At 45.6% G+C, this 12,814-nt stretch overlaps 1 protein-coding gene across 1 annotated transcript in view; it reads left to right on the forward strand.

Annotated features, from left to right (window-relative positions):
- The first annotated feature begins 10,136 nt into the window (after nt 1–10,136).
- MAGT1 (magnesium transporter 1) overlaps nt 10,137–12,814 on the forward strand; it is a 53,539-nt gene continuing 50,861 nt past the window's right edge. Inside the window, exon 1 of the mRNA XM_040406235.1 lies at nt 10,137–10,292. Coding sequence (XP_040262169.1) covers nt 10,206–10,292 — 87 coding nt within the window. The 5' untranslated portion in view covers nt 10,137–10,205. The remainder of the gene's footprint in view (nt 10,293–12,814) is intronic.

Below are 12,814 nucleotides of genomic sequence, written 5' to 3' on the forward strand. Positions count from 1 at the left end.
AATACACGACTACAAACCTCCCCACCAGGTGATGAAAAATGGCATTCACAAAGTGTTGGAACACCGCAGGAGCATTGGTCAAGCAGAAAGGCATGACCAGGTTCTCAAAGTGCCCCTCAGTAGTATTAAAAGCCGTATTCCATTCATCCCCTTCCTTGAACCTAACCAGATTATATGCCCACCTTAAGTCTAACTTGGAGAATACCTTGGTGCCAATAATCTGGCTGAACAAATTGGGAATCAAAGGAAGAGGGTAAGGATCACGGACAGTAATCCGATTAAGTTCAGGGAAATCCAGACATGGCAGAAGACCTCCGTCTTTCTTTTTAACAAAAAAGAACCCTGCTGCCACTGGAGACTTGGAAGGTCTTATATGTCCTTTGGCCAAACTCTCGGTAATATACTCTCTCATGGCCTGTCTTTCAGGTTCAGAAAGGTTATACAACCTAGATTTAGGCAACTTAGCTCCGGGAATAAGATTGATAGGACAATCATATTCCCGATGTGGCGGTAAATCCTGGCATCCACTCTCAGAAAACATGTTGGCAAACTCAGATATAAAAGAGGGTAAATTCTTGGTAGTTACAACAGAAAAAGATGTATTAAGACAATTATCAATGTAATAATCACCCCAACCTAGAATCTGCCAAGCCTGCCAATCGATATTTGGATTGTGCTTGCTTAACCACTGTAAACCCAGAACCACCGGAGCAGGGAGACCTTCCAACACAAAACACAAGATAAATTCTTGATGAAAGTCACCCACTCTTAATCTGATATCATGCACCACTTAAGACAAACACTTCTGAGCAAGAGGTGCAGAATCAATAGCGAATACGGGAATATTTTTTTCTAATACACTTGATGACAACCCGTGCATACAGACAAACTGAGCATCAATCTGGTTCACCCCTGCCCCACTGTCGATAAACACCTCAATCCCCACAGTCTTGGACTCTAGCGCCACCTCGACAGTCAGGAGAAATCGGGTACTACCAGTAAAAGACAAATGCACATTTTCTGACTCTTCTCTCACTCCTCCAGGAGTCAAATAAGAATGAAATGTCTTTTTTCTCTCCTTTTGCAATTGCATGTCTGGACATACATTGATAAAATGTCCCCTTTTTCTGCAGAAAAAACACACTCCCTTCCTATTACCAGTGGATCCAGGGATAGCTCCCCCTAACTGCATGGGTTCGTCTTTCGACCCAAACCCAGGAGTAGCTTCACTCAAAGTGTCAGAGGAAGACGATACGTTATGTAATAGAACGTCCTGAGAGAGTGGGCCCTTAGATCTTTCTCTCAGGTTTCTATAAATACGTTCAGCAAGAGACATAGCGGCTTACAAAGCCTCTCAGATAATCCCTGACAGAACTGACTATAGAGAGCCGGATTGTTCCACTCAGTATCCGTAGCCCACCTCCTAAACTCAGAGCAATAGATATCCGCAGAACGCTCTCCCTGGCGTAGGCCGCGTAACTTGGTCTCGGCCAGGGAAGTCCGATCCAGGTCATCACAGATGAGACCTAAAGCTCTGAAAAATTCATCCACCGGTCGGAGGGACTGTGATCCTGTCGGCAGAGAAAAAGCCCAAGACTGGGCGTCCCCTTTAAGCAACAAAATAATCACACCCACTCTCTGACTCTCATCCCCAGATGTGTGTGGACGTAGCTTAAAATAGAATTTGCACACTTCCCTGAACCGAATGAAATTATCACTTCCCCCCGAGAATCTATCCGGGAGGGCAACCTTAGGTTCAAGACGGACCTGGTAACCACCACTAGGATCAGCCGCCTGTGGTCTCTGAATCTGTGACACGGTCGTGCGGAGGTCAGCTACCTCCAGAGACAGCCCCTGCAGCTGCCCGGCCAGTGCAGCGAACTGATACAGACAAACAAAAATGACGGTTATTCGGAGGTTTATAATGTCACGGATGCGGTGTGGGTGGGAAACTCCACATCAAGCACAGGAGGAAAGGGGACAGGAACTAGGCCTGGAAACTAGGGTAAAGGAGAAGGTCACCTCCTAGAACAACCCTAATTCAAGTCCTGACTACCTATCACTATGAACTGACCTCGATGGTAGGAAAGTTCATACACAGGAACCTAGAGCCCTAACACACCCTGTAGGGCCCTGGTATAGTGACAGGACTTAAGACAACCTATTCCTCCACCAGAAGGATGAACAGGAGTCTCCCTCAGGCCTAGATACAAAAGACAGGGAAATACAACAAACAAAATACAAATAGGGAAGACAACACTTAACTTCACGCGGAGGAAAGGCAGCGCCAGGAGCTCAACCGAAATCCAACAACCAGCTAGCCCAGAGTCCAGAAACTAAAGCTATAAACCGCACCCCCAGAAGAGGTAATCAGTAATAAATAGGGGAAGTTAAATGACCAAACCAACACCTGCAAGAGGTATGGTCATTACCAAAACAACACAGACACAAATGATCTACAAGGAACCAGTCAGATTAACCCATGTGTTGACAGTTTCTCTGATCTCCTGGCACCTGTCATGGGAGTATCCGTGACACATATTTTAACTGCATCAGCAGACAAGATAACAACACCATTATGCTGAGACTTCTCCACAAAAGATCCAATAAAATGTTGAATAGTTTGTGATCTCTTATCTGTGAGAGGCGAAAGGAAATCCATCCTTGGACTGATGGTTTGCATTGTTTGTGGATTTATTGTCCATCATGAAGACCTTGCCACATTTTGGGTCTCAATCTACCAAGCAGTCATATGTCTCCCAACTCATTCAGATGAGTCAAGGGTGTAACTGGAGACTTTCTCCACTGCAGATTGTGTGTGTCTAGGACACAAGAGCTGAAGAGGTTTAGTCTGACAGCCTGAAGGTTGATCACCCTCTATTACTCTCTAGAGGCCTCTCTGATAGAGCCATAAAGACCCTGCCACACTTTGAGTCTCAATCTACCAAGAGTTCATGTTTCCCAACTTATTCAGTAAATCGTGTCTGTCTAGAGCACTGAACTCTGCCAATACCTGAAGAGGTTCTGTCTGATAGCATGACGGTTGACCAGCCTCTATTATTATCTAGAGACTCCCTGCTTCAGTCATAAAGAACTTGCCACACTTTGGCTCTTAATCTATTAAAATGTCATATTTCTCCAACTCATTCAAATGAGTCAATGGTGTACCTGGAGACTTCTTCCACTGAAGATCATGTGTGTCTAGGACACTAAACTTTGCCAAGACCTGAAGAGGTCTCATAGACTGAAGGTTGATCAGCCTCGATTACTATCCAAAGGTCTCTCTGATTGAGTCATGAAGACCTTGCCACACTCTGACTTTTAATCCATGAAAAAGTCATTTGGTTCCCAACTCATTCAGATCAGTCAAGGGTATATCTGAAGACTTCCCCCAGTGCAAATCATGTGTGTCTGGAGCACTCAACTTGCCAGGACCTGGAGAGACATAACGAGACAGCCACTATAACAACCTAGTGGCCTTTCGGACATAGCCATGAAAACCTTGTCATAGCCAGGTCTCAATCCATGTTATGCAAACGGGTGTGGACCCACTGCGCCACTGAATGGCTATACTTAGGGGGGGCGTGACTAACCCACTACCTGGTCTTCACTAGAGCCTCTGATGGTGAGGATAGGCTTGGGCCCGTTAGGGTAGTTGCTACTCCAGAGCAGTCCCCGAGTCAGTGGCAGCTGACCACAGGGTCAGAGATACCGATGCAAGCACCGAGTGGAAGTACATGGTCAGGAAGTCCGAAGTCAGGGAAAGCAACGATCAAGCAAAGTCTGTAAACGAAGTCCAAGGTCAGAGACAGGCGGCAAACAAGCAAAATCCGATAAATCCAAAAGCAGGGTCCAGTACACAGAAATGGAGAAACTCCAAAAACAAATTCACACTAGGAACTAGACAAGCTAGTGACCATAAATCAAGCATCCTGGGGCAGGAAGCGCCTTTAAATACTTCCTGCAATCCAGCCATAGGCTGGGGAGATATAGGGCATCCTCACAACAGAGGACAGACACACCCATGCAAGCCCTTACAAACATTACGGGTCTCAAGCAAGAAGTAAGCTCTGGCACGGAGCACAGATACAACAGTTAAGCTACCTGCTGCCCACACTTGTCAGCACGGCGCATGACAGCAGGAGGGAAAGAGAAAGCCAGGTGGCCTTGCTCGCAGGTAGGGGCAGCAGCGCCAACATGGACCCCTGGGCTAACAATCTACTTAAAAGGCTTACACAAGGATCAACTGAATCCATCCAGCTTGAATTCTACTCAAGAAGTGGATAGTTCCAAAGTACAGATTATAAGGCTTCCTGCAGGAAGGATCTGAGAAAGGCCTGAGTGTATCGACCTAAAAAGTCTACATTTTGGCCATGTCTATTCTTTGAGTTTATCCTTGTAACAAGAGTAGAAGATGAAAAAATTCCTGAAAGGTTTGCTAAGGTGTGGCCCTAAAAGTTTTAAGCTCATCTCATTTTAAACCCCTGGATGAGGTCACACATACATACCTAAACTAAAACGTTATTTTCATCTGGCCATGACATCTGCAATGAGAAGATTAAGATCCTAGTCTTGTCATCAGTGGATCAGATTCCTCTCTGACAAGGTTTTTGCTAATGCTATTATCAGACTTTACTCCAAAGGATTTTTTTTTTTTTTATAACCATAATCAGGTCTTTCCCCTCCAGTGTCTGTTATGAGAAGTCCTCTAGTGAGGAATTATATCTCTATTCCCTAGATCTTTTAGGATGTCCTAAGATCTGTTCAGCCTAAAGAGATCAGGAAGGTTGAGAATTTATTACTTAAATTCCGGAAGTAACAATGAGCTTAACAGACGCCATACATACCCTGGGTAGATGGGTTTATGGCCACCATTAGACTGGCTTATTTTGTTCAGAACTTGGGTCCACACAATTTTGTTAAAGCTCCTTTTAGAGAAGTGTCCAGCTTTCGAGCTCATAAATCTGATCAGCTTTTTGTGTGTAGCATACACTGCGTGCAGAATTATTAGGCAAATGAGTATTTTGACCACATCATCCTCTTTATGCATGTTGTCTTACTCCAAGCCGTATAGGCTCGAAAGCCTACTACCAATTAAGCATATTAGGTGATCTGCATCTCTGTAATGAGAAGGGGTGGGGTCTAATGACATCAACACCCTATATTAGGTGTGCATAATTATTAGGCAACTTCCTTTCCTTTGGCAAAATGGGTCAAAAGAAGGACTTGACAGGCTCAGAAAAGTAAAAAATAGTGAGATATCTTGCAGAGGGATGCAGCACTCTTAAAATTGCAAAGCTTCTGAAGCGTGATCATCGAACAATCAAGCGTTTCATTCAAAATAGTCAACAGGGTCGCAAGAAGCGTGTGGAAAAACCAAGGCGCAAAATAACTGCCCATGAACTGAGAAAAGTCAAGCGTGCAGCTGCCAAGATGCCACTTGCCACCAGTTTGGCCATATTTCAGAGCTGCAACATCACTGGAGTGCCCAAAAGCACAAGGTGTGCAATACTCAGAGACATGGCCAAGGTAAGAAAGGCTGAAAGACGACCACCACTGAAAAAGACACACAAGCTGAAACGTCAAGACTGGGCCAAGAAATATCTCAAGACTGATTTTTCTAAGGTTTTATGGACTGATGAAATGAGAGTGAGTCTTGATGGGCCCGTGGCTGGATTGGTAAAGGGCAGAGAGCTCCAGTCCGACTCAGACGCCAGCAAGGTGGAGGTGGAGTACTGGTTTGGGCTGGTATCATCAAAGATGAGCTTGTGGGGCCTTTTCGGGTTGAGGATAGAGTCAAGCTCAACTCCCAGTCCTACTGCCAGTTTCTGGAAGACACCTTCTTCAAGCAGTGGTACAGGAAGAAGTCTGCATCCTTCACGAAAAACATGATTTTCATGCAGGACAATGCTCCATCACACGCGTCCAAGTACTCCACAGCGTGGCTGGCAAGAAAGGGTATAAAAGAAGAAAATCTAATGACATGGCCTCCTTGTTCACCTGATCTGAACCCCATTGAGAACCTGTGGTCCATCATCAAATGTGAGATTCACAAGGAGGGAAAACAGTACACCTCTCTGAACAGTGTCTGGGAGGCTGTGGTTGCTGCTGCACGCAATGTTGATGGTGAACAGATCAAAACACTGACAGAATCCATGGATGGCAGGCTTTTGAGTGTCCTTGCAAAGAAAGGTGGCTATATTGGTCACTGATTTGTTTTTGAATGTCAGAAATGTATATTTGTGAATGTTGAGATGTTATATTGGTTTCACTGGTAAAAATAAATAATTGAAATGGATATATATTTGTTTTTTGTTAAGTTGCCTAATAATTATGCACAGTAATAGTCACCTGCACACACAGATATCCCCCTAAAATAGCTAAAACTAAAAACAAACTAAAAACTACTTCCAAAAATATTCAGCTTTGATATTAATGAGTTTTTTGGGTTCATTGAGAACATGGTTGTTGTTCAATAATAAAATTAATCCTCAAAAATACAACTTGCCTAATAATTCTGCACTCCCTGTAGATACTGTATGTTGAATTTACGGTTCTCAGAAGAGACTGCTCTGTGGCGGTCTATTTGAGTTCCACCACGCAAGAAAGCCTTATGGAGATACTTCTTTATTGTGCTGCTTCATTATTGTGCTGCTGGTTAGAACGTAAGGGAATTGTTGATTTTTAACATTAATCTGTTTTCTCTTTAAAGGGGTTGTCTCACTTCAGCAAATGGCATTTATCATGGAGAGAAAGGTAATACAAGGCGCTTACTAATGTATTGTTATTATCCATATTGCTTCGTTCCATGGCTGGATTTATTTTTCCATCACATTATACACTGCTCGTTTCCATTGTTACGACCACCTGGCAATCCATCTGCGGTGGCCGTATTTGCACACTATAGGAAAAAGTGCGGGCCTCTTTGATGGCTTGGACTGTAGGAGCCCACATCGGCCGGTGTATTTTTTCTACAGTGTGCAAGCAAGGCCACTGCAGATGGATTGCAGGGTGGTCGTAACCATTGAAACGAGCAGTGTATAATGTGATGGAAAAACTAATCCAGCCAACAAAGGAAGCAATATGGAGAATCACAATATATTAGTAAGTGGCTTATATTAACTTTTTCTACATAATAAATGCTATTTGCTGAAGTGAGAAAACCCCTTTAAAGGGAACCTGTCACCTGGATTTTGGGTATAGAGCTGAACACATGGGCTGCTAGATGGCCGCTAGCACATCCACAATATACAGTCGTGGCCAAAAGTTTTGAGAATGACACAAATATTAGTTTTCACAAAGTTTGCTGCTAAACTGCTTTTAGATCTTTGTTTCAGTTGTTTCTGTGATGTAGTGAAATATAATTACACGCACTTTATACGTTTCAAAGGCTATATCGACAATTACATGACATTTATGCAAAGAGTCAGTATTTGCAGTGTTGGCCCTTCTTTTTCAGGACCTCTGCAATTCGACTGGGCATGCTCTCAATCAACTTCTGGGCCAATTCCTGACTGATAGCAACCCATTCTTTCATAATCACTTCTTGGAGTTTGTCAGAATTAGTGGGTTTTTGTTTGTCCACCCGCCTCTTGAGGATTGACCACAAGTTCTCAATGGGATTAAGATCTGGGAAGTTTCCAGGTCATGGACCCAAAATGTCAACGTTTTGGTCCCCGAGCCACTTAGTTATCACTTTTGCCTTATGGCATGGTGCTCCATCATGCTGGAAAATGCATTGTTCTTCACCAAACTGTTGTTGGATTGTTGGAAGAAGTGGCTGTTGGAGGGTGTTTTGGTACCATTCTTTATTCATGGCTGTGTTTTTGGGCAAAATTGTGAGTGAGCCCACTCCCTTGGATGAGAAGCAACCCCACACATGAATGGTCTCAGAATGCTTTACTGTTGGCATGACACAGGACTGATGGTAGCGCTCACCTTTTCTTCTCCGGACAAGCCTTTTTCCAGATGCCCCAAACAATCGGAAAGAGGCTTGATCTGAGAATATGACTTTGCCCCAGTCCTCAGCAGTCCATTCACCATACTTTCTGCAGAAGATCAATCTGTCCCTGATGTTTTTTTTGAAGAGAAGTGGCTTCTTTGCTGCCCTTCTTGACACCAGGCCATCTTCCAAAAGTCTTCGCCTCACTGTGCGTGCAGATGCGCTCACACCTGCCTGCTGCCATTCCTGAGCAAGCTCTGCACTGGTGGCACTCCAATCCCGCAGCTGAATCCTCTTTAGGAGACGATCCTGGCGCTTGCTGGACTTTCTTGGACGGCCTGAAGCCTTCTTAACAAGAATTGAACCTCTTTCCTTGAAGTTCTTGATGATCCTATAAATTGTTGATTGAGGTGCAATCTTAGTAGCCACAATATCCTTGCCTGTGAAGCCATTTTTATGCAACGCAATGATGGCTGCACGCGTTTCTTTGCAGGTCACCATGGTTAACAATGCAAGAACAATGATTTCAAGCATCACCCTCCTTTTCAGATGTCAAGTCTGCCATTTTAACCCAATCAGCCTGACATAATGATCTCCAACCTTGTGCTCGTCAACATTCTCACCTGAGTTAACAAGACGATTACTGAAATGATCTCAGCAGGTCCTTTAATAACAGCAATGAAATGCAGTGGAAAGTTTTTTTGGGGATTAAGTTAATTTTCATGGCAAAGAAGGACTATGCTATTCATCTGATCACTCTTCATAACATTCTGGAGTATATGCAAATTTCTATTATAAAAACTTAAGCAGCAACTTTTCCAATTTCCAATATTTATGTAATTCTCAAAACTTTTGGCCACGACTGTACAATCCCAATAGCTCTGTGTGCTTTCATTGTGTAAAAAAAACCCAGATTTTATATATATGTAAATGAGGCAAGTAAGAAGCACAAGGAGCTGTTACCAACGTTTCCGGACCCCAGCCACACCCACTGTAAAGGAGCCCAGCACCGCCCGCATCCTCCGAATCTCCTCCTTGCTCACTAACGTCACAAAGCTAGAGTGCTGTAGTCTCGCAGCTAGCGCATGCGCAGTTCGTTCCCTGAGGCTGATGCCAGCACAGGGAAGGAACACTATGCAGACACTGTGCATGCGCTAGCTCGCGCATCGCAAGATTACGGCGCTCTAGCTTTGTGACGTCGGGGAGGAAGGAGGAGATTCGGAGGATGCGGGCGGTGCTGGGCTCCTTTACAGTGGGCGTGGCTGGGCTCCGGAAACGTTAGAAACAGCTCCTTGGGCTTCTTACTTGCCTCATTTACATATATATATATATATAAAATCTGGGTTTTTTTTACACAATAAAAGCACACAGAGCTATGGGGACTGGGTATTGCGAATGTGCTAGCAGCGATCTAGCAGCCCATGTCCTCAGCTCTATACCCAAAATCCAGGTTCCCTTTAAGGGTGGGACTAAATAGTGATCTTGACCACGGCCAGGGGCGTAGCTATAGGGGGTGCAGAGGTAGCAGTCGCTAACGGGCCCAGGAGCCTGAGGGGGCCCAAAGACCCTTGTGCCACATAAGACACTGGCATTATAGAAAGTGCATACTGGTCAATTTACACCTCTGACTGGAGGGAAGGGGTTAGGTTAAGAATTTGGCATGAGGGGGTGCCCTTTCAATGTTTGCCAACAAGCACTGAGGGACGGGGCCCAAGCTGAACTCTTGCACCAGGGCCCCTGACCACGGCTAAGGCTTGCTGTGTAGCCATTGAACTGAATGGGGTCGCAGTCTAGTAAGACTCCACAAATTGATGCAACTGGGACCCCAGAATCACAAAAATCTGTCAGTGTTGGATTTTTTTTGCACTTCTGTTGTTGCAGTCAGGCCACCCAGTTATTGGTGCTGTTCCCCTTTTAGTTGAATGGCTGCAGCATCCTTGGTTGCACAAGGCGACTACAACGGAGGTGCAGCCTCACAGCCATGTCCAAGCCCCTGGTCTCTGTGTAGCCGGCCATCCCCTCCAACCGCACTACAGCAAAGCAAAGATTAGCTGTCCATGAATGAAGCTGTCACATGGCTCCGCCCACTTTGCTGCTGACAAATAAGACTGTAACAGCTTGCCGCTCTCTGATTGGCTGCGTTCCACAGTTTCCTCCAATCATGCACGTCCACTGGAAAATCCCTCCCACTTCCCCGTAGACGTCGTGACGCGGTGACGCCTCCTCCCGGTCTTCCTGGTCGGAGGAAAGTTTCGCCGGGGTGATGGCGGCAGCGGTGAAAGTAATGCTGGCCGGGGTGGTCCTGCTCGCCCTGTGCGGGGGCCTGTCAGACGGCCAGAAGAAGAAGGAGGTGGGTCTCACAAGGCGGCGGCCTCATGGGACGCACAGCAGAGTCTTCCGGGGACCTGCAGCCATTAGGGAATAAGTGACTACAGGGCTGTGCAGAGACAGGAGTCACGTGACTCGTACACCAAGTGCGAGCTACAACTCATTACACTGTAATCTCCGAAGATTGGTAGAGACTGCCCCATGAAGGGTTAATGTTTATTTTATTATTTTTGTAGCTGAGAAATAAGCTTCGTTTAGTTGGAGGCGGAAGGTCTTTACATGGCGTTTCAGTAGATTTTCTCCACTGTTCACACAGCACGATAAATGCGGCGCGGCTGACCCTCTGCTTTCTGCTGCAGACTTGGGGATTTCAGACCAAAAACACAGGCAGAACTTCTCCATTGCTTTCAGATTGGGGTCTGCATGTTAATCCATAGAGAGCTGTATTTTACCGCATGGGGATTTAGAAACCGCAACGCAGGAAAAATCAGTGTCCTGTTGGTCATGGATGTGGATTCAGCATCCGGAATCCCGCTGAAAATGGACCGGAATGAAAATCGTGACTGCCTGTGTCTTGGGGCACACGTGGCAGACTATCCAGTAGCCACTTTCACATTATTTGGTCAAAACCAAGTTGTAAGAGCTCAGCCCTTTCTAAGACCGTTTTTACCTGGTCAGCTCAGTATTTTACGTCCGTATTTAGAAGCCAAAACCAGGGTTGGAACCTGCAGGGAAACGTATAATGAAAATACCTGCGCCTCCTGGTTTTGGCTTACATATACTGACCATGTGGCATGACCTTAAAGCTGTTCACACAGCAGAATTTGCCATTGGAATTATGGCGTGGAAACCATGGTTTAAAGCTGTGACCGCTCCAAGGAGGACATGTCTTCTGGGCGCGGTGTGCGGACATCCGCTGCTTGGAGCTGCTTCAGTTGTCCGCTGGCGGTTTAGCACCATTCAGTGGCAAAAACTGCGGCAGATTTTGACAGCATATCATTGAAAGAAAACCCTGTTACGGTACGAGTAAGTTCTTACATCTTGGTTCTATCATGGTTTTGTGGGATCTCTGAAAGTCACATAAAAATTAGTCAACTGAACATCCATATGTGGCCTCCCCTGTTACAAGCTGTGCGTGAGACTCTACCGTAGAGGCTGGTAATCGCAGGGCCTCATTTATCACAACTGTCTAGTAGCAGCCAATCAGAACCCAGCCTTTATTTCTTAACCTGTTAGGGACCATAGGTTGCACATGTATGGCGTGTGGTCCAGGCCTTAAAGAGGTTTTCCAAGATCTTTTTACTAATGACCTTCTCAAACAGCTGATGCCTTCTTTTTACCAGTGTCCTCTCAAACAGCTGATCACGGGGATCCCCGGTGTAAGATCTCTCACCGATCAGATACTGATGACTGAACCAGAGGAACCCTTTTAAACCTGTGCCACAGGGGCCCACAAAGTAAAGGAAAGCGCTCATGCCCTTTGTCCCCTCTATTCACTGCTATAGGCCTCCCAAAAATAATCGAGCCAGTGCTTGGCTATTTTTTGGAACTCCCATAGTGGTGAATGCAGGGTGGGCACGCAGACATGGCAGCACTGCCTTCACTTTGGGGGCACTGTCCTGGAGGTAGGAGCAGGCCCCAGAGGTGGGACATTTGTCATTTTCTAGCGATATACGCCCCAAATGATGACACGGTAATACCCCTTTAAATGCATTGTGGCCCATGATTGTAGCTGGGGGTTTGGACTACAAATGTAGACATGTCAGGTTGGTTCTTAGTAATTGCGGTCAGATTATTAATAGACTTCATCCACTTCATTTCTTGAAATGCCTGAGTAAACATTTAGCTCTCCAAACTGCACATATACTGACATCTATCAGCAGTGTAAGGCTAGCTTCACACTAGCAGCAAGGGACTCCGGCGGGCGAACAGCCTGTCGGATCCGTGCTGCCACTAGTGCACGCATGCCCACAGACTACTGCTCCGGCCACATTGACTATAATGGGGGCGGGGTGGAGTTCCGGCGGCAGCTCATGCCGAGAGGTGGCCGTAATAAAAATACGACATGTCTTACCCCTTAGTTTTATTCCGTCCGCCTCTCAGCATGTTTGCCGTGCTGCCGCCAGAACTCCGCCCCACCACCAGTATAGTCAATGGGGCTGGAGCAGTAGTCCAGGGCCACGGGAGCACTCATTTAAACAGCGTATAAGTGTATGGGCCCTCACTGGACCTCCGTGGTTGGCGTGTAAATGCATAACACTGGTGTAAATTATGATTGTGTTATACAGACACAACTATTATTAAGTCATCACTTTTTGTTGCATGGTATGAATGTTGGCTCCATGCCCATATGTCGAGGGGTACATGTCAGTAAGTCCCTGCTACAATCTGCAATGCACTGACGGTTTTTACTACCAGTGAGGTTTATATGTCTTCGTAGAGACTGTTTTCTCCAGGGGTCTCCAGGTCCAGATCAGAGACATGGACCAGTATAGTGCAAGCCCTCAGTTTCATTCATTTCTATGAGTAAATTGTTTCAATAAT

The sequence above is a fragment of the Bufo bufo genome, chromosome 8 (assembly GCF_905171765.1).
Source record: "Bufo bufo chromosome 8, aBufBuf1.1, whole genome shotgun sequence".
Classification (NCBI taxonomy): domain Eukaryota; kingdom Metazoa; phylum Chordata; class Amphibia; order Anura; family Bufonidae; genus Bufo; species Bufo bufo.